The sequence below is a fragment of the Canis lupus genome, chromosome 1, assembly GCF_048164855.1.
Source record: "Canis lupus baileyi chromosome 1, mCanLup2.hap1, whole genome shotgun sequence".
NCBI lineage: Eukaryota > Metazoa > Chordata > Mammalia > Carnivora > Canidae > Canis > Canis lupus.
Window position 1 is genome coordinate 86,053,718 of NC_132838.1, and position 20,444 is coordinate 86,074,161.

General features: G+C 38.1%; 1 protein-coding gene across 1 annotated transcript in view; it reads right to left on the reverse strand.

Moving 5' to 3' along the window:
* TMC1 (transmembrane channel like 1) overlaps positions 1-20,444 on the reverse strand; it is a 118,405-nt gene that overhangs the window by 25,437 nt on the left and 72,524 nt on the right. Inside the window, exons 9-14 of the mRNA XM_072779409.1 lie at positions 18,738-18,880; positions 15,305-15,449; positions 14,482-14,676; positions 11,779-11,958; positions 11,495-11,656; positions 4,347-4,475 (exon numbers count right to left, since the gene is read on the reverse strand). Coding sequence (XP_072635510.1) covers positions 4,347-4,475; positions 11,495-11,656; positions 11,779-11,958; positions 14,482-14,676; positions 15,305-15,449; positions 18,738-18,880 — 954 coding nt within the window. The remainder of the gene's footprint in view (positions 1-4,346; positions 4,476-11,494; positions 11,657-11,778; positions 11,959-14,481; positions 14,677-15,304; positions 15,450-18,737; positions 18,881-20,444) is intronic.

Consider the following 20,444-nt stretch of genomic DNA (forward strand, 5'->3'; position numbering starts at 1 on the left):
TCCTAGCCATCAATTTTCCCACCTTAGTCCATCTTTATAGGTTTATTGTCATAATACTTTAGCCATAAATTTATAATTGCAAAAATATACAGGGTCACTTCTAATATAATTTACTCTGATACAATCTGTATATAATTCAGCATTTTTAACATAATGGCTGTGTCCAGAAAAATACTTCATTGCCCTTGTTTAGTCCCTGGCTACACAAACAGAAGCAGCTCACTTCAATACACAAGCCTTCAATTTTTCAGATGTGAAATAAAGGGATGTATGCTTGATTATGTTAAAATTCCACTGAACGTTAATATTCCATGGATCACTGAATCTGATGCCAGAGTCAGCAAAGTTTAGTTTTTACAGAAGCTGTTGTAATAAAAGTGAATGGATTTCATTTTAAAGGTATGTTCTCTGGGACTGAGTAATTCAACTTAGAGAAATTTCTCATAAGGAAATAATCTGTGGAGGTGTCTGGGTGGCTCAGTCCGCTAAGCATCTGCCTTCAGTTCATGTCATGGTCTCAGGGTCCTGGGATGGAGCACTACATCAGACTCTGCTCAGTAGGGAGTCTGCTTCTCCCTCTCCCTCTGCTGCTCCCCCTGCTTGTGTTCTCTCTCTCAATTCACCTCAGTTTAAATATTCATTCAATGTTATTCACTTGACCAGTTGTTGTAAAGTTTAAAATTGGAATTCTGTTAATTTCATTGTATTGGAATCTTTCTTTTTTTTTGTTTTGTTTTGTTTTGTTTTGTGTTTTTTGGAATCTTTCATATCTACTTTTAAGACTTAGCTACTGTGCAGTAGCAGGTAATTCTATGGGTCAGACATGATCCTTAAAGAGCCATAATATTCAAAAGCTTGCCTTTTATCATTGTGATAAAGGATTACTTGGCATTGATTTTTTTCAAAAAGTTGTTGAGTAAACAAACCTTACTTAATTAAAAAAAAATCAAATAAATAAAATCTTTATTTTAAAAAAGGAAATTATCTGTGCATACCACTGTAACTTATCTGTGAAGATATTCAACCATGTGCATATAAATAAATGTAAGAGCAACATTTATTATAATAATTAAAAATTAGATGTTTTACTGATAGCCAATAAAAATTAAATAATTATAGTTTGTTCGTTTATAGAATATCGCACAGTCATTTAAAACTATCATAAATGAAGTCTGTGGCCATAGGGAAATGGTCACAGAGGAAAAAAAGTAGGTAACCAGCTATTAAATATATATACCTTTTAATAAAAAATTTATAAAAATATGTATATTATAAAAATCCATAGTACTTTATTATTTACATATAAATAAACACTAATATTCTATGACTCAAGTAATCCAAATAAGTAATGCTTACTTAATGGTGAGATTGCCTGTGATTTTTATTTCCATGTTTAGCTTACACTAGATTTTCTAGATTTTCTATAATGAACCACTATTATTTTTGGAACTCAAAAAGAATTTTTTGGGGTGTGGAAATGGACACATCTTTCTCTTCGATTCTTGAAAGACATCTCAAAAGTATCTTCTCTGTCTTCTTTACTTCATGACAGGTACTCTATGGATATATTTTCAATTAGGGTATCCAGGAGAATATTAGAGAAACATTCTCATCAGCTTCTTACCCTCTATGACAGCCCCAGCTGAGATTTCTGCATCTCTGCCTGCACTGCCCATACTTTGCACCTGCTGGGCCCCATCTTACATTGGTCCCTCCACTGAGAATCCTTGCTTCCACTGGATCTTTGAAATTCTGTTCCTTTCCCCGAGACTAGCTCAAGTGCCTCTTCCTCTAGCACGTCTTTGAGTCTTTGCATTTCTGATCTGTCTCTGTCTTTCTCTCTATCACTTTCTCCCTCTCATCTTCCCTCCCTCCCTCCACCCCCAAAGTCATGTAGTGTTGGTTCCTCCTACAGCATTTACATTTTCTGCTCTTCATTGATAAGGAGAGAGCTTACAGGATTAAATGGTTGTAAAGAGTGTGAGGAATTAGTGGATTAATATTCCATCTGTACAGGGCAGTGGATTCTCACTCCAGCCAATCACTCCCAGGTGGGGATATGGATTGAATGTTGCCAGCCCTTCCAATATGTCAAGAAAAGCAAGAAATCCATATTTTTTAAAATGTAAAACTTCCAGTTTTAAAATAGGAGCTTATTAAAAAAACCAAAACAAACAAATGAAAACACTTTGCAGACAAAGAAAATACATGCTGAATCTAGGCAGTGAGCCCAAGTTTGCAACATCTCCTTAAGCTTACATCTTTTACATCTCTGAATCCCCTTATCACCTGGCACAGAGGTTTGCTCACACTGATTCACACCTAGTAGGCACTCAACTGTGTCAGCTCTCTAACTGATGGGCCAATGATAATAGGATCAGCATCAAAGATGCACCACCCACCCTTTACTGTTCAAAATTTGTTTTGATGCTGTGTTTCTTTCTGAGGAGCCTTCCAAAAGTCACATGGAAGAAAATTCTCTGTGACCTAAAACAAGAACTTGTCTATTTTCCTGTACTTTGTACTAACCCAAGAGCACTGTCAGCACTCAATAAATAATAAATTACAGTCATTTAATTACAGCTTTTATGCATCCAGGTCATGTTTTATTGACTTCATATTTGAAGCAAAATTCTCTAGCACTTAGGAAGAAAGCAGTAAGGGATAAAAGGCAAGCATAAGCCAGGCAATGGCCTAAGAAAGATATGGCAATTTTTATGTCTGCCTCAGAAGAGCTGAATCAGACAAGGAAAATAGAAATGAAACCAAGCCAACTGCATACCTCATAGCAGGGAATGGGAAGGCACAATAACATCCTGGATCCATAGCATTACCTCACGGGCGCTCACCAAAGAGCATTACCTAACCACTTTTGGCTCATCCCACGGGCACTTTCAGTGAGGATGACAGAGATGACCTAATTAAAGGTACAATCTCAAAGTCAGATAGCCATGCTGAGGATCCAGCCCAGTGTCTTGAAAACATTTCTGAGCATAGGACCTGCCCAGAGACTTAGAGGGCATGGGGATGGGTTTACCACTGAAGCAGACAGTCAGCAGATAATGCCTGCCATGTGACGAGCATAGTTGTCAGCATGGAGGTCAAGGCTTCTGTTTGCATAGCACTTTCATTCCAACAGAGGGAAGGGAGATAGATTTTAAGCACATCTTTAAAAGAAAATGTCAGATAGTTATACACCACATGAAGAAAATAAAGCAGGGCATTGAAGGGAGAGTCTGGTAGGCTACATTAGATGGGAAGGACGGAACAGAGCTCGAAGGAGGTGACATATTTAGCTGAGTCCTTACTGATGAGAAGGCATCAGCCAAGCCGAATTCTAGGAATCTGCACCCCTACACGGAATACCAGCTAGAATAGATGCAAGAATCGTCTTGTGTTTGAGCATAAGAAAGAGTTCCAACGTTTATGGACTTCACAAAGCAAGAACAAAAGCAACAGTGGTAGATGATGAGCTCAGAAAGAAAGAAAGGAAAAAACAAAAACAAAAACAAAAACAACTCCAGATCCTATAAGGCCTTAGAAGGGGATTTGGGATTCATTCTAAGTACTTATAAGCCATTGGAGGATTTTAAGCAAAAGATTACAGTCCACCCTTCAGGTCCTAGTTCCCACGATGACTGTTAGCGATGCAAAAGAAGGACAATGATCACCTGGGAATGGGGGAGACTGAAGAGTGATATGTGTTCTGTTGTCTCACTTGAACTTTGTGGGGTAGGGGAGGGAACAGAGGTTGTGCACAGAGGCTGAACTGGGAATGAAGTCAACGCCAGTGTGGTTCAGAAAAACCTGTGTCCTTGCTGTGGGAAAGGAAGTCAACTTGCTCAAGTTCAGGTCCACCTTTCAGCACCCTGGGCCTTCCTCAAAACTTCCACAGCTCCCTGCTTGTCTCTCCACTGAGCTCTTCTCAGCCTGTGAGCTCTATGAAACAAGCACCCTATTTACTGGATCCATTTATCGCCCAATGCACTGCACAGTTAACTGTGGGAGTCTGTTTAGTAGAATTCAAAGGAATTCATAGAATATGCAGTTGATACCACCCATCTTGCCCGGCTTCTAGAAGTGTCAGCAAGCTTCATGTGGAGGGGGCTGGCTGTGGGTCCCAGCTTGACAGCGTTCATCATATTCATGGACAAGTTGAGGTCCACTGCTTTAATTCACTTTACTAGAATATCATAAACTGTGATGCTCAAGTCTGACACCTGGTCTTCATTTATTAACATCTAACAGGTGGTCCCACCTCCTAATTTTTAGTTCTGGCATAGGATGTACAAATGATAAACCACAAAGGGATAATCTGACAAGAGAAAAATGAGTATTATACTTACATATCCATATTCCAAATCCCAGCACCAGCAATAATTGCAAAACCTCACAAAACATGCCCGGAGAAAGTCCCCAATGAGGATCGTGACATAAGTGGTCAGAACATCAGAAACAGTCAGCCGCACAAATTCCTGTCAAGATATTATCCAGATTAAAGTGAGCATTTCTCCCTTCAAATGACCATAGCATTGAGACCAGGTTTGTTATGCCTCTGCATAGTATTAGCTTAGAAACAGCAAGTAATAGTTAAAAAAATAGTTAGGCACATCTAGCAAGTGAAGAATGTTTCACTCTTATTTTATTAGTCTAAAAGTAATTATCTCGGGATCCCTGGGTGGCGCAGCGGTTTAGCGCCTGCCTTTGGCCCAGGGCGCGATCCTGGAGACCCGGGATCGCATCCCATATCGGGCTCCCGGTGTATGGAGCCTGCTTCTCCCTCTGCCTGTGTCTCTGCCTCTCTCTCTCTCTCTGTGACTATCATACATAAAAAAAAAAAAAAAAAAAAAAAAAAAAAAAAAAAAAAAAAATTAAAAAAATAAATAAATAAATAAAAGTAATTATCTCTACTTCCAAAAACACTGTATCAAAAGTCTCCTTACCGAGAAGATTTTATAGGCATGACACGAGAAACACAACCAGGAATATATTGACCACACGTAAGTGTAAAGTTTTAATTTGGCAAACAGCAATATTTATAAAGTTAAAAAGATGAACTTTGAGAAACGGCATACGTGACACAGGATTAGTTTTCCTAATACTAAAGATGTTTGTAAATCAGTCCGACAATAGATGGGCAATCCAATAAGGAAAGAGAGTGGTAAATGGCACAAATATGAAATTTTCAGAAGGAAATATATACAGTCAATTAAAATGTTGAAAAATAGGAACATACACTAGAAACCATTGAGTTATGTATTTTAAATGGGTGGAATGTGTGGTATGTGAATCATACCTCAGTAAACTTTAAAAAGTCCTAAAATGCTATGCTCTGATAAGAAATGGATTTTTTGGGATCCCTGGGTGGCGCAGCGGTTTGGCGCCTGCCTTTGGCCCAGGGCACGATCCTGGAGACCCAGGATCGAATCCCACATCAGGCTCCCGGTGCATGGAGCCTGCTTCTCCCTCTGCCTGTGTCTCTGCCTCTCTCTCTCTCTCTCTGTGACTATCATAAATAAATTAAAAAAAAAAAAAAAGAAATGGATTTTTTTTTAAATTTACAAAATAGGATATGTGTATGAACTCATTTATTGACAAAAACTCCTATATATATATATAGGCATATATGTATACATATATGCATAGAAAGTTCTGGAAAACTATAAACTGGTTACCTCAGTGGTGTGGACTTAAATTTATGTGCAAAAGGGTATGTTCTGTGGATTAGAGGGACAGTTCACTATTTCCTTGTGGAACCCCTATGACAATAAGTGATAAATATAGGAATAGACACACAATTATAAATGTTCATTATGATCCTCTGATTTTCCTTTTCTTTTCCTTCTCAATAATTTATGTCCTAAGATTACAGACACTGAATATCTAATAATAATTTTTTTTTGCCAGAAATACTAGTGTTCTTCTATAATTTCTGAAGTCTTTTGGTTTCTATTTTGAACTACCTATATAATCCCCCCTCCAAAATAACTAGTAAGAAAAAATTTTCTAATGGGGCAAAGGGCCGTTTGACTAGCAGTCATTAGGTTGATTTCCAGCCTCATACTTAAGAGCAACACTTCCTGAACACCAGATCATTGTCTACCACCTCCATGATTCTTTTTTTCTTTTTTAGTACACCTCCATGATTCTTGATCTGTCCAAGTACCATATGAAATATAATTTATCTCATATTTCTTTTAACTTTAACATGCCTTATTCTTAAAAGATAACTGCTACTACTATATTCTGTCATAAATAGTAGGTAACTAAAACATAAATATAACCCAAACAAAAATTATTATATTAAAACCTTAAAAATACAAATTTTAAAACTAATATTAATTTTTGCCTATAGTAATACCTGTGACAAGGGCTTATAAGCTGGCAGTATATTTTGGGAAGTGGTGTCAAAGAAAGGGAGAGGAGGTTGGGAAGAATGAAACAGAAGGAAGGAAAGCTTTTGCCCAAGAGCTTATTAAAATCTGTCAGTGCAGGGGCAAGTGAGTCTTCTTCTTCTGGGACCCACCTGGAAATCGAGAAGCTGATAGAATAAGCCTCAGAATTGTCCATGCTGGTGAGAGAAGAGGGACATATCGATGGTCCTTCATCAGGAACCATTCCCATTAGTCAAGGATGTCCCCAAGTGTATTAACACCCCTACGTGATGACAACAGAGAAACTTTGAAGGTCAGATGGGGAGTATGCATACAGCTCAGCTGAGATGCTGTCAGGTAACAGCTGCATGCAGTGGCTTGCCGTAGAACAGATGGAGTAAAAGGTGGGCCAAGAGAGTGTAAGGTTCCTGCATAATCTGAAAGCTTCTATACAATCGGACTCCTGTCTAGCTCCCCCTATTCCTCTAGTATTGTTCATCCCTCTTTCTCACTCCAGGCCCATTGGATTTCATTCAGATCCTCATCTTCCATACTTCTTCTGGTCACAGGGCCTTTGCATGGGACTTCACTCCACTGAATCATTGTAACTTCACCTCTTGACTCAGTTTATGCCAACGAATACACACCACTGATTTAGGAAAGTCTCCCTCACCTCACTGACAAGGGTGAGCTTCCCTAAAAATTCTCAGATTCCATGCATTTCATTCTTGTAGTACTTTGTTATCATTATAAATTTGCAAATTTTGCATAATTAATTAATGGCTTTGTTCCCCTCCTCTCTTCAAAAACTTGAAGTTTTCACAAAAGTGAGGGAACCAGGCAACTTTGGGCCCACTGTACCTGTAGTATCCAGCATGCCACCTGGCTCTCGACTTGCACTCGATAAATATGGAATAAATGATTGAATGATAGCAAACTCCTGCAGTTATTTCTGGCTATAATTTTTCTCTTTCTATTCTTGTTTTTTTTCATTCCCCAGGCAATTTGAGTTCAGATTCTAATAACTAGTATCAATTAGAGGTAGGCGATGAGGGATATTTTTTAGCTTCCATCACCATGTCATGAGGACTTTTACAGGTAAGAGAAAATTTCAGAGCCATTTCAAAGTCTTCCACATCTTCCTAAACTTCTTCATCCCACTGGTTGAAATCCTTTTTTTTTTTTCAAGCAGTGTTCTGTCATATAAAATGCCAGAAGAGGATTCAAGCATTATACCAAAACATAAGATTTATTCACAAATCATAGAAAGAATACAATGCTTTATAGGAAAGAGAATCCCCCAAAAAGTGGCCCAGGCCACCTCAGGGGCACCAATCCAAATCCCTAGCAGGCTAGTCAGGATGAAAGCATAGTCTCCACACAGGTCTCCTGTTGAGCACCACACCCCACACCTCAGAGCTTCCTATTCATGGCAGTTAGTTAAAGTGTCTTGGCAACTTTGATCAGTAAACCTAAGAGTCATTAGCAGAAAAGAAGAACATACAGTCAAGGGGCATCACAAAGGACCACCAGACTCTAGATGTTCCATGGCAGGAATTTGGAGAGTATGTGCTAATGCTCATTATGTTTCTAAAAACAATTCAGCACTATAGACCAGGATGCAAACTCTAATCAGACTATGTAGGTTAAATTTGGACTCCTGCCACTGACTGCCTTTAAAAGCTGAGCAAATTATTTTAGCTTTTTAGGTCGCAGCCCCCTCATCCAGAAAAACAAAAATAGTAATATAACTTATCTCAAAGAGTAATTTAAAAATTCAAGGAAACAGCACAGGGCACATTATAGGCATCCAATAAATGTTAGCCATTGTTGTTCTGTTTAGTTGTTGGCTGCTTTCTCCTTCCCCATAATACACACCTCAATATATAGGTTTATATAGCAATCTCCCAAGGGTGGCTTCCCTGCCTACCTCTCAAATGCCATCAGAGATGGGCTACATCTTGAGGTTCTGTAGAGGGATAAAGGAACTGCCAAATTATCTTATATTCAGACGGAGAGGTTTGAATCTCATATCATCCTTGAAGACACAAAGCAGAGGGCATCCATGGAGGAGTAGAGGAAACTTCTGGAATGTTCTTAGGGAACAATGAATGAGTGTAATTTCTCCAACATTACATGCAAAGCAAATGCCTTTACTGTTTCTCCTAGAGTCACTTTTTTTTTTTAAGGTTTTATTTATTTGAAAGAGATAGCATATATGAGTTGGGGGACGGGCAGAGGGTGAGAGAGAGAATCTCAAGCAGACTCTGCCTGAGCACAGAGCAAGACTCGGAGCTTGATCTGGCGACCCTGAGGTCATGACCTGAGCCGAAATCAAGAGTCGAATGCTTAACTGACTGAGCCACACATGTACTCTTGGAGTCAGTTTTTTTGTTTGTTTAAATGGTTAAATGAAATGTTTCTAGGTGATGGATATAGATATTGATTTCTTAAAGACCAGACTTTCCAGTACTCAGGATACTTCGTCCCCATGGACTCTACAACTCCCTCAACAACATTCTGTTCAAAACCACACCTCTGGGCCAGCTCCTGCAGACTTTCCCACAAGTATTGAATGCTCCTTCAGGGAAAGGAAGGTGAAACAGACAGGGGTGGGGGGCAGTGAGGAAAGATGATGAAGCAAGTAAAAGCACTGAAGATGGGATTTTCTTTAAAGGACAAGACAAACAGCAAAATCCCAAGAAGAATCAAATAAGTGACCTTCCTTTTATTTTAAATCTGTATACACCAGACCAACACAGAAGCTTCTGCGTAATTGGAGACAAGACATAACTATCCTCCTGGATTGCATTGGCATTCTTATCTAATAAATCACTTCCTTTTCCTCAGAAGTAGCAGCCTCAATATTATTCTTTATAGTCTGCTCTATCAAGATTGTTGAAGATTTCTTAGCCCACCTGCCAGTCTGCATTCTAGGATATATAGAAGAGAACATCTCAAACTTTTTTGAATTTTTGAAAAAAAAAACTTTTTTTCCCTATTTTTCATTTCTTTCAAGTTAAGCTGAAGACTCAAGGAGCAGCCTAGATGTGATAAGTTGTGGAAAGCACCATGACCAGACATCACTTCAGAGATGCTTGAAACCCAGAAGAACACTATGTACTCTGGTGTATTCATTTCCTGTTGCTGTTATAACAAATTACCACAGGGCATCTGGTGGTTCAGTCAGTTAAGCATCTGCCTTCTGCTCAGGTCATGATCTCAGGGTCCTGGAATGGAGTCCTGCATTAGGCTCCCTGATCAGCAGGGAGTCTACTTCTCCCTCTCTCTTCTGCTCCTTCCCCTGCTCATACTCATGCTCTCTCTGTCTAAAATAAATAAAATCTAAAAAAATCCCGAAAACCAAAACAACTACCACAAACTTCATGGCTTAAGACAACATGAATTTATTTTCTTATACTTTTGGAGGTCAGAAATCTAAAATTAAGGTGTACGCATCAGGGAGGAATCTGTGTCCCCACCTTTTCGAGCTTATGGAGGTTGCCTGCACTCCTGGGCTCACAGCCCCTTCTTATCCATCTAAAAAGCATATCTCTCCAAACTGATTCCACTGTCACAGCTAGTTTTTCTGACTTTGACTGTTTTGTCCCTACTTGTGATTTCATTATGTCCATCCACATAATTGAGGATAATTTTCCTTGTCCAAAACCCTTCACTTAATCACATCAGCAAAGACCATTTTACCATGTAAGGTAACATAGTCAGAGAGATTCCAAGGATTAGGACATGGACATCTTTGAAGGGCCATTACCCCATCTACTCACACCTTGTATCAGCACACCTCTCTCCTAAGTAAAGGCAGCCTTCATATCATATCATATCATATCATATCATATCATATCATTTCATTTCATTTCATTTATTATTTCATACATAGTATGTTCTATGAACATGTATGGAATGTGCATGTCTTAAAATTGAGTATTTAATAATATGTAACTGGAAATACAGGAGCTTATCTGACCCCTGATAGCTTAAAAATAAAGTGAAATAAAATCCTTAATCATACCACACATTTTGGACTCAGTCTTCAATGATGTGTATCTAGCATCACATACATTTTTCTTATTCTTTTTCCACAATTAAAATCACAATTGATTGGCTTAAGTCTGGTGAGCATCTAATTGAGCATAAGGGCATCTAATGATATCTACAATTGTTTAAGTTACATCCATTTTACAAGACTAATACTTTCAATTTCTCCTTTTAGATTACAAAAAATAAGTACACAGCAAAAAATTATTCAAATAATTCCACAGTACCACATTTCTGCTGAAACTGAACTATATTGCCCAATAGGCAGGCAGATGCATGATGACATATTTAAAAGTATCTATTCATCATCAATGAACCAAAGTCCAAAATCAGTTTATGAAATGCACATTAGCAATGTCAGTTCTAATGAGATAAAATTAAAGGTTTTCTAAAGTAAAATTTGTATATGGATGGAAATAGGAGACATGAAATAGTTTATTGCTATTGTTTTTGCTTAATTTGGTTCCCCTTGTTGGGCAGAAAGCCATACAAAACATTGCCTCTTTTCTCTGGTAAAACACCAGTAGTCTTGGACTGGGGCCGTTTACATAATCATCATGAAAACAACTAACTTAAAATAGTATTTCCTTTAACACTTAAGGGACAGTTATTTGACAAAAATTGACATTGTTGAAATTAGTATTAGTGTGTGCTCCCAAGAGAACCTATTTTTTTTTTGAGAACCTATTTTTTTTTTAATGAAAACTGGTAATAATAGGTGGAGTTCCATTTAAATATTCACTGGAGCCTGTATCTAAATCTAGGTGCTTTATTATAACACAAATAGAAGGTAAAGCTCTCCTCACACCATTTAAAAATATCCTCTCTTTAAACACAATTGTAAAAAAGGTGTAAAAGTAGTACTTACCTCAATAGATGGAATGAGGACCACATGAGATAATATATATGAAATTCACAACCAGCACCTGGTAAATCTTCAATAAATCTTAGGGTTTTTTTTTATTAAGCAACAAAAAAAAAATAGGCCACATGTATGGAAGAAATCATTGATTCTACTCTTTTTGAATCCATTAATTGCCGTACACTTCTGTCTGTGATATTACCTGTCCCACCATTGTTTCCCAGCAGGGTCCTCGAGGCACATCTGCAGGATGCACAAAAAAAGGTGGTCCTGTGGTATTTCCAGTAAGTGATGCATTATAGGCCTTGATCATGTTGGCTTCCCAGAGGGTAATATTGGCCTTTACCAGTTTTTCCTCTTCAATCTAGAATGCAAAGTGATGGAAACAAAGATGGAGACATCACAGATTTCAAAGGCATTTCTAGCAACCTGGAGACTGGGAATGTAACACATGGATGCCAAGAACAATCCAGATATAATACTTACCTTGTTGTTAATCTCATCCATCAAGGCAAGAATAAATACATATAAGTTGCCCAAAAGCAGAGCAAAAATGCGTCCCAGTAACCATTTCAGAGCGATGAGGGGATGGTAGTCTTCCAATTCAGCAAATAAATCAAAAAGTGTTGGACAGAACATCCCCAGGAGGGACATGACCATGTTCATCTACAAGGAGATACAAGGTATTAACTAAGTTAATGGTATCTGAAAAATAATTGCTTTCTTCCAGAATTTTGCAAGATTGCAGCTAGGTTTCCTTGATCTTTTGTAAGACTAAAGAAGAGTATCTCACATACTTTTAAAATTTGATTTTAATAAAACAACAAAAGAAAATATTCAACTCCCATTCCCAAGGTGTGCTTGTATATGAACTTCTGTATGTGTCAGTAATAACAATTTATTTCCTAGTATAATAAGGGAGGTAATTTCTATCACTTTCTATTCAAAGAACACATACTATTGTACATAGGAACTGATTCCGACATGGTGATACACTTTGCAACAAGATTTCCAAAGGAAAGGGAAAATTATCTGCTTGAAGAATGAGGTCCAAACTGAAAATACAAATTTGACAATTACCAGCATATGGGCTGGTTCAATCAGTTGGAGTAAATGAGTGCCCCGAGATGGGCTCAGGCCTAATTCTGGGGAATACACCCAATTAAGGGGGAAAAAAAAAACAAGAAACGGAAAAACAAAACAATGGGTTTATCAAAGAAAACAGGACATTCAGAGAAACAAAAGTAGACAAAGGATGATTATCAAGGCCAAGGTAGGAAAGTTCCAGGAATGAAGAACTGTTTTATGTCAATGTGTTGAGGGAGAGCGGAGAGAAAAAATACAAAAAGTAGCAAATATGTGTCTTTATCTCCTGACATCTTTATATCTATAATATTAAGCTAAATTAAATCAGGGAAAAGAATCCAGCGCATGTACTATTTGTGTGATGGTGAAAAAGCCTCCTTAAAAAAGATTTTGGGTAACCTTGGCAAGGGCCTTTCCTAAATATCTGGTTCAAACTGTCACCACTAAGCCATTCCTATTGTCATTTCTTGATTCCATGTTTTGAATGATTACAACTACTGGAATGTATTGAGAAAATAATTGTCAATATGGTCTTTCCAATTTTTACTAAGAACATTATATGAACATGACCAAAATGGCCTGAAAATCAGCCGGCATAATATAAAATCAGCATGATACAATTTCAGCCTAATGTAAAAACTTGGCAGATCCTGTGCAATCTTTTATAAGGTAAATTTAAATTTTGTTTCATCAAAAGTATAAAGTTATTCATGAATCCCCATTATTACCTTTGTTGGCCTTTAGGACTCAGAGTCTCCTAAAATGGGTATTAAACAGACTCTTACATAAAATGATTCTTCTACCTAATGAAGATCAACTACCTACCCTTTACTATGGCTCCCTCACACAAAAATATGATCGCTATGAACCACGGACCAAAGTGGCAGGATAATTTTGTCTATAATAGCAACTATCGCAACTATAGGAAGAAACTTTGAAAACAAACTTGATAAATGCTTTGAGGTTCTCCTCTGTTTTAAATAAAGGAAATCACTCTACCTAATGACTTTATATAGGTTTCCAAAAAATGACTGTGCTGTTATAATCTCTTAAATGTATGGTCTCTCATCTCCAGTATTACCACTTCTGAAATACCTAGAACATTTCCGTTTGGAGCCTTTTGTTGTAAAGAGGTTATATTATAGTTTGCCCAATATACTTCTAGAAAATTCTATGCTTATAAGGATTTTCTTAATCTTTTTGGTCTACTAGGCTCTGCAGAAGTTTCAGTGTGGGAAATCTACACTTCCCACAGCCTAAATCTATACATACTTTGAAAATGCCTAGTTGAAAATGATGCCACATGTATGCCAGAACATTTTATGAAAGGGAACAGGCCCTAGCAACAACACATAATGATTTCCTTATTATAAATATCTAAATTTCCTCATTCTAAATATCTGACCTCGTTCCTCTGAGCTGCTAAATGGGCACATATCTTGAAGACAAATCACAATCAGATTTAATTCTGGGCAAAGAGCAGGCCTTCTTCATTTGAATATCCCTTGGTGGGAGAGGAAATAAGGCAAGGGGAGATGAAGGGGGAAAATGTGCAGCAAGGCTGCTAGGGAGAAGCAGAGAGAGTCCCAGAGTTGCTGAAAGTGGAGGAGGCAATCTGAATGTCTCCAGTGAGATACACATAGAAGCCAAGGACTCTATCATTGCTGCTTCAAAGAATTCAGGCATCAACTGGATCTTTCAGTGATAGATGCAGAGTCTCCAGAGAAAGAAACATAGAGTCAGGGAAGGAGTATTGGCCTCGAAATCAAGATCCCGAGGTTTCAACTCACTCTTCTCCATGATTCTGTGACCTGAACACATCAGCTTCTCTCCTAATGCTCATTAACGACAGCTGTAAAACATGCTGGTTGGAATATATGTGTTCTAATACCTCTTCCAACCCTAACTTTCCATAAAGTTAGAGTTCCACAAAATGAAAAACAGATAATAGACAGATCTGGAAATAAGGCTAGAGTAGAGTGGAAAATGTGCGACAGGACAGCGTAGGGAAGGTAGTTTTATTTCATGTTGTGCCATAGAAGCATAACCCACACAATTTCAAAAGTCAGGTTCTAAGCACATAAAAAGCATGCAGAGACGAACTTCATTCTTTTCCCACCACCCAAGGGTGTCAGGGTCTTGCTGTGCAAATTCCTGGGATCGCTTCACAGCCCAAAAGATGAGGTATCCACTCCCGCCAAGTGTTAGAAACACGAAGAAGTTAGCAAGAAACCTCAGGAATCTGATCAAGTGCACGTTCTCTTCTACTTGGGCTGCTCTTTCCTCTATGATAGCTTCCTGTACTCGAGCAAAACAGAAAAAAAAATGTATCTGAGCTACAAAAAAGTATCATCCACTCAGAATATATTTTTGCAAACATCGAATGAGGAATGAAAATGTACACTATATCTGGAACTCCACAAGCCAGGAGGGTGTCACCAGCAAGTGAGAACAAGTGAGAGAAGGAAGGAGTATTCTCACAACTTCTGATTGATCTAATACTAGGACAATCTTCTTTCTAAATTCTCTTCTGGTATGGCTTTTTTTTCTTTTCTTTTTTTTTTTTTTTTGAAGCTACAAAATAATACTTAAGAGTCATTTTAAATATTGAGCTAGGTTATTCCTGTAAATAATTAGTAAGCATTGTTCTATTATTTAGACTACCTGAGTCTGATTACTAATGGTCTCCTGTTTCAAGCCAGTGGCATTATTTTTATTACCAAATTTAGAGAAGAAATGGTGCTGTCATGGGTCATCAGATATTTTCCAATCTCAATCAGAACCCTGCCCGGATCCCGGTAGGCAGAAATGATGAGTTCATCTTTCCTTTAATTGTCAGGATATTTCGCTAGCTGAACCATATGGAATGGCTCCCATTTCACTCTTAGAAACCCAAAGGCACAGTTCCTGAAGTTGATATTTTTACCTTAAAGTTCATGGTGATGGAATTGAATTTATTGTCTGCTGTTTCTGGATTGCCAATCAGATAGTCCCAGCTGGTGAATACCTTCCAGCTGAAGTTGAACGTGTTGTCATCACCACCCCCATCGTCACCGATATTTTTGGTCATTCTGTAAAAACATGGAGTTTAAGCCAGCTCCTCCCCCCACACACAAAAAGAAAAGGAAAGGAAGTGGCAAAATATTGCAATTATAGGTAGATTGGAGAAGCAATATCCTGAAAGCATGTATTTTCAAACAGTTTATTCTTAAAGCAAAAGTTTACCTCTAAATTTTGGTTTTGTGTTAATTTTTTTAAGCTGCTCATTTTCCAGGCCTTTCAAGATTAAAAAACCATGAAGCATTGATGAGTTTAACAATTAAACAGGTCCTATAAAAATACATATTTTGAATATATATATATAAAATATATAATATGATATAATATAATATATAATATAATAAATATAATAATATAATAAATAAATATAATAATATAATATAATAAATATATATAAATACATATTTTGTGTATATATATATATACTTTCTTTTTGCTTGGAGTACTTAACAGTTTATTTCAGTGGTTAGAGATCCATATTCCACTAACTACACTTCCTTTCTTTTCTCCTTATCACTATAAATAGCAAAATTAAAATTTCTTATGACACATATTATAAAATGATCCCATAAGATTTTGATTTTTTGAATATTATAGTGATATGGAACCAAAAAAGAAAGAAGCACAATGACATAAAACTGACATTATAGGTTGGCAGGCATCTCTGCGGTGGCCTAAGTCTCCTGCTATTAGCTCTACTCCTTACAGAGGTTTATATATTTTAAAACGGTTAATGGGTTATGAAAAATAACCCAAAATAACTCTCCCTTACATCAGTCTATCCCTTTACCCTTTGAAATGGTGTTTATGTATATCACTATATTTGCCCCTTCTCAACAACTGAGCAAAAGGTCAAGGTGGTTAATATTATTCTCTTTTTACAGATGGGGAAGCTAAGGGTTAACATTATGAAGTGATTTACTGGAAGTTACCCAGCAGTTAACCACAGAGTAGGCCAAGGGTTTAGGCTATCTGATTTCACTCTGGTGCCCATGTTAGGACTTCATGAGATATGCTGAATCACATAAAATGCCTTTTTGTGGATTAGAAGGGGTTGAAATCAAAGATTTCTAATGGTTGAACCAGGGGAGAAAATTGGTTATTTGATTGATACACCACCATCCATTTCTGCACTGTCACTGAGCAAAGGGCATGATTTCAAGCAAAAATGGATGCTTGACAGATTTAAGTTTTGAATGGAGCTTCACTGGTCAAATTGTGTAACTGTAGACAGTCTCCCAGATAAGGGAGCATGAGCTGGGCAAACAAATTGGGAACACCCAGCATGTGAGAATCAACATGAAGGAGAGTGGAATGCTAAAAGGAGTAAGGAAAGATCCCGAAGACAAACTGCCCATTCCACATTTTTGTTGAGAGGCAGCCCTGATATCTATTAAATGTTCCATGGACATTGGATTTGTTCCATGGATTATTTCAAGGAGGCTATAGTTTTGAACCACTGTGTCTATGAGAAGCAACCTCAGTATTATTTGCTTTGTTGGGAAGTTGTAGAAAGCAATTGTTGCATTCATGCCTTTGCCTCGACCTCTTGCATTGGACCCCAAGTTTGCATCTCTGTTAACAAGCCGAGGTTATTCGGTCATTTTGTGGATGCATGAGAAGGTTTTTAATAAATCAAATAAGTGCCTCCATAAATCCTCAGCCAACAGGGTCACTGGAATGTAGCCTCTGCTAAAATGAAAGTCAGGAAGAGGAGGGGGGTTGAAAGGAAGGTAGAAAGCAACTCTCTAGAAGCTCACAGAATAACCCCACTATACAAGAGCAAAAAAATTATAGTAAGGGCTATACTAAATAGTATGTATTACATCCTTGAGAAATAATAAACTGCAGCAAATATTTGGCTGCAAAAGATAACATGTAATATGTGGATTATATATCTTTATGAAAATATATATATTAATTCTATATTGGCCACAACCACTGTTTCGTACTTAGTTACAGACTGTTTCATCAACTGAGCATCACGAGGGCAAGGATTTTATTTTGTTCATTGTTAAATGCTCAGACACTAAATAGTACCCCAGTTAGCCCACAGTAATTGCTCAATAAATAAGTATTAAATAAATAAATAAGTATGTGAACTATGATTCTGGAAATCATAGTGCTTGACTGATGGACTGAGATAGAAACAACCCTCAGAAGACCTCTGCAACATAACTGGCAGCCTTGATTTTAGTTTTGCCAAATCAGAATGGTTTAAAGACCAGAAATAGCATAGATTTTGGAATGTGGTCGTACTTTTACTAGGTAGACAAGATACCTCATATTTAGGATCTCTAGCTACATTTGGACAGGTAGATGATTATTGTGGATGTGGGTCTATGTCAAGGCTTTTTTCAAGTCCTGAAAGGTGAAAAGTAAGTATGACAGTATTCTCTGGTAGAACCACTACGTTTGGCAGAGACAAGGCACAAACTGTGTCACAGATTGGTCCAAAGAGCTCCTGTTCGGGGTGACCTGGACTCTTAGTCCTTTCCTATGATGGAGCAAAGGGCAAGCTAACCTTGTTCATGGTCAAATAAAAAGATCAGGACATTGATAGATGTCTCTTAAGATTTCAACACTAGCTCAGAGAATTGGGTAATGGATGACAGAGATTTCTCATGGCCCCAGATGCAGGTTTCTGTCATCTTTAAACAGGGTGTCACACGTACACTTCAGGCAGGGAAGGCAGGGAAATCTACTGCAGCTTCATTAGTTCCCCAATGAAATTCTCCATGCTCTAGTAAATTTCTCCCAGACAGACCATAATTCTGCAGTTGATCATGGTGGTTTCATCGGTGGCCATTCATATTTGCTGTCTTACACAGCTGATTTTTTTTTTTTTGGTTGAGTGATTATTCTGATTCTCTCTCTCTCTTTTTTTTTTTTAATGGACAGAGAACAACAGACTCTGCCTATTGAGCTGATTCTATAACTTGCAAGCTTCTCTGCACACAAAGAGAGGGGCTAGCAGCTTGTTTCCCTGTCTTGTTTGCAACACTGATTCATACCTTGAAGTTCAAAAGGTGAATCTTCAAAATCTGCTTACACACGGGGTAGGTGTGCAACCCTGTGAGATGATCCAAAGGCCTGAGCTTGTGTTCAACCCTTTTGTTTGGGGAATGTCATTGTCTAACATTAGTGTCAGTATTAAAACTACTTTATCTCTTACAGACTCAGTACCCCCTAGATATAAAACAGAATAAAACAGAATAAAAATGATTGTCCAGTAAATGAATGCTTCCATTCAATTCCAGAAATCATTGCTTGGTTCCCATGAGACCAATGAGACTTACGCTTTAAGGACCACCAGAAAGCTGTATCCAATGCACATGATCCCCACCAGAAAATAGGAGAGTGGCAGCCTGAAATTCATCCATCCAATTGTTCGTTTATTGTCGTAATAGCCATAAAAGAGGACGGAATATTGCGCCAAGCCCTAAAATCCAACAACAAAACCACTTAGCAGATGCTAGGAAGAGTAACTCAAAAGATTGACTTTCAAGAGAAACAACAAAATGGCATTCATTTTCACACTTCAATGTTGAGTCCCATCATTTTTGCTTCGTAGAGCAAATGTTTCAGCTGCCACTTTAATTGGGCAACCTCTCGGTTTATCCAAAACTCGGGGACTTCTGAACTGGCCAAATTTTCAACCAAATACAGGCTTGCTCCACTGTGGAGACATTACCGTGAAGTGCCCATTGATGGAAACATCAAAACATACTTCATGGTGTCATTAGATTTATAATTTTAAAAGCTTGCTTAACATTTGGGGAAGGGCTGAAATGTGCTTCCTCAAAATATGGCAGTTTTCAACTTCCCATCCCCCGAGCCACAGTCAGATTACTTTCCCTGGAACAATAGAGGCCTGTCTCAGCTCACAGAGAGCAAAGGTGAAAAGCAGGTGAGATATTATGGGAACCAATCTGCACAACCTTGGACATGTCAAGACTATTAGAGCATCCTCCCACAGCAAGCATGTTTATGCATGTGATTACATGCTCTTTCCTTAAAATTATATGCCAGATAATTAGAATCACCAACTCCCCAAAGGCACCTGAGTAACCCTCTTTACACTCAGAACATTGGCATATTCTGATGATCTTTCTTTTATCATGGTCTTCATCTCTCTCTTCTCAAATTCACTGTTTTTCATGTTCAGTTTTGAAGTATGTTTCTGTATTACTACATATCCACTTCCCCAGCTTCCCTCTGATTTTGTCTTTCTGGCAATAACTTGAAATTACTATGTTTTATGAAATGAGACAGTAATAACTTGCCAATGTGAGGCTTCCTCTGGAGATCAAGTGAGTCACCCTTGAATCTTAGAAAGTCCAGTTGGCTACTTTTAGCATCATTTATACACAGCCGGAGACTTTAAGGCCCACAGCTAAAGAAAGCAGAAGAAGTGGGGAGGCAGGGTGGAAGAAGAAGAGGAAAAAAAATCCCCTGGATGCTAATTCCCAGAGGAAAACTTAAGGTAAGCAATTTAGAAAATTGCCTTAAACAGAGATCATGCCTAGCTCAAAACAGAGGCCAGTAAAGATCTGGAGTAATTATTGCTTTTGAAATTTGCAGCAAGTTTATGTTTTAATACTGTGTAAGAATTAGCAGGGAAAAAAGTATCCAGAAAAATCTCAGAAGAGCTCATGAGCTTTGAATAGGGTCTGGATGGAATGAGAGGGATGTAGGCAAAAACTGAAGGGCTTCCCTGCACTGCACCTGGCTTTGCATATTTTCAGCTCAAGAAGAAAGCAATCCTACCCAAATATGGGGCTAAAGAACTAGTAGAAACCTCAGACTGGGGAAAGAAAGCATGTGGACCGATCTCATGCCCCAAATAAGAAACCACATAGAGGGGCACCTGGGTGGCTCAGTGGCTGAGTGTCTGCCTTTGGCTCAGGTCATGATCCTGGGGTCCTGGGATCGAGGCCCATATCAGGATCCCCGTAGGGAGCCTGCTTCTCCAGAGCTCTGCCTGTGTCTCTGCCTCTCTCTGT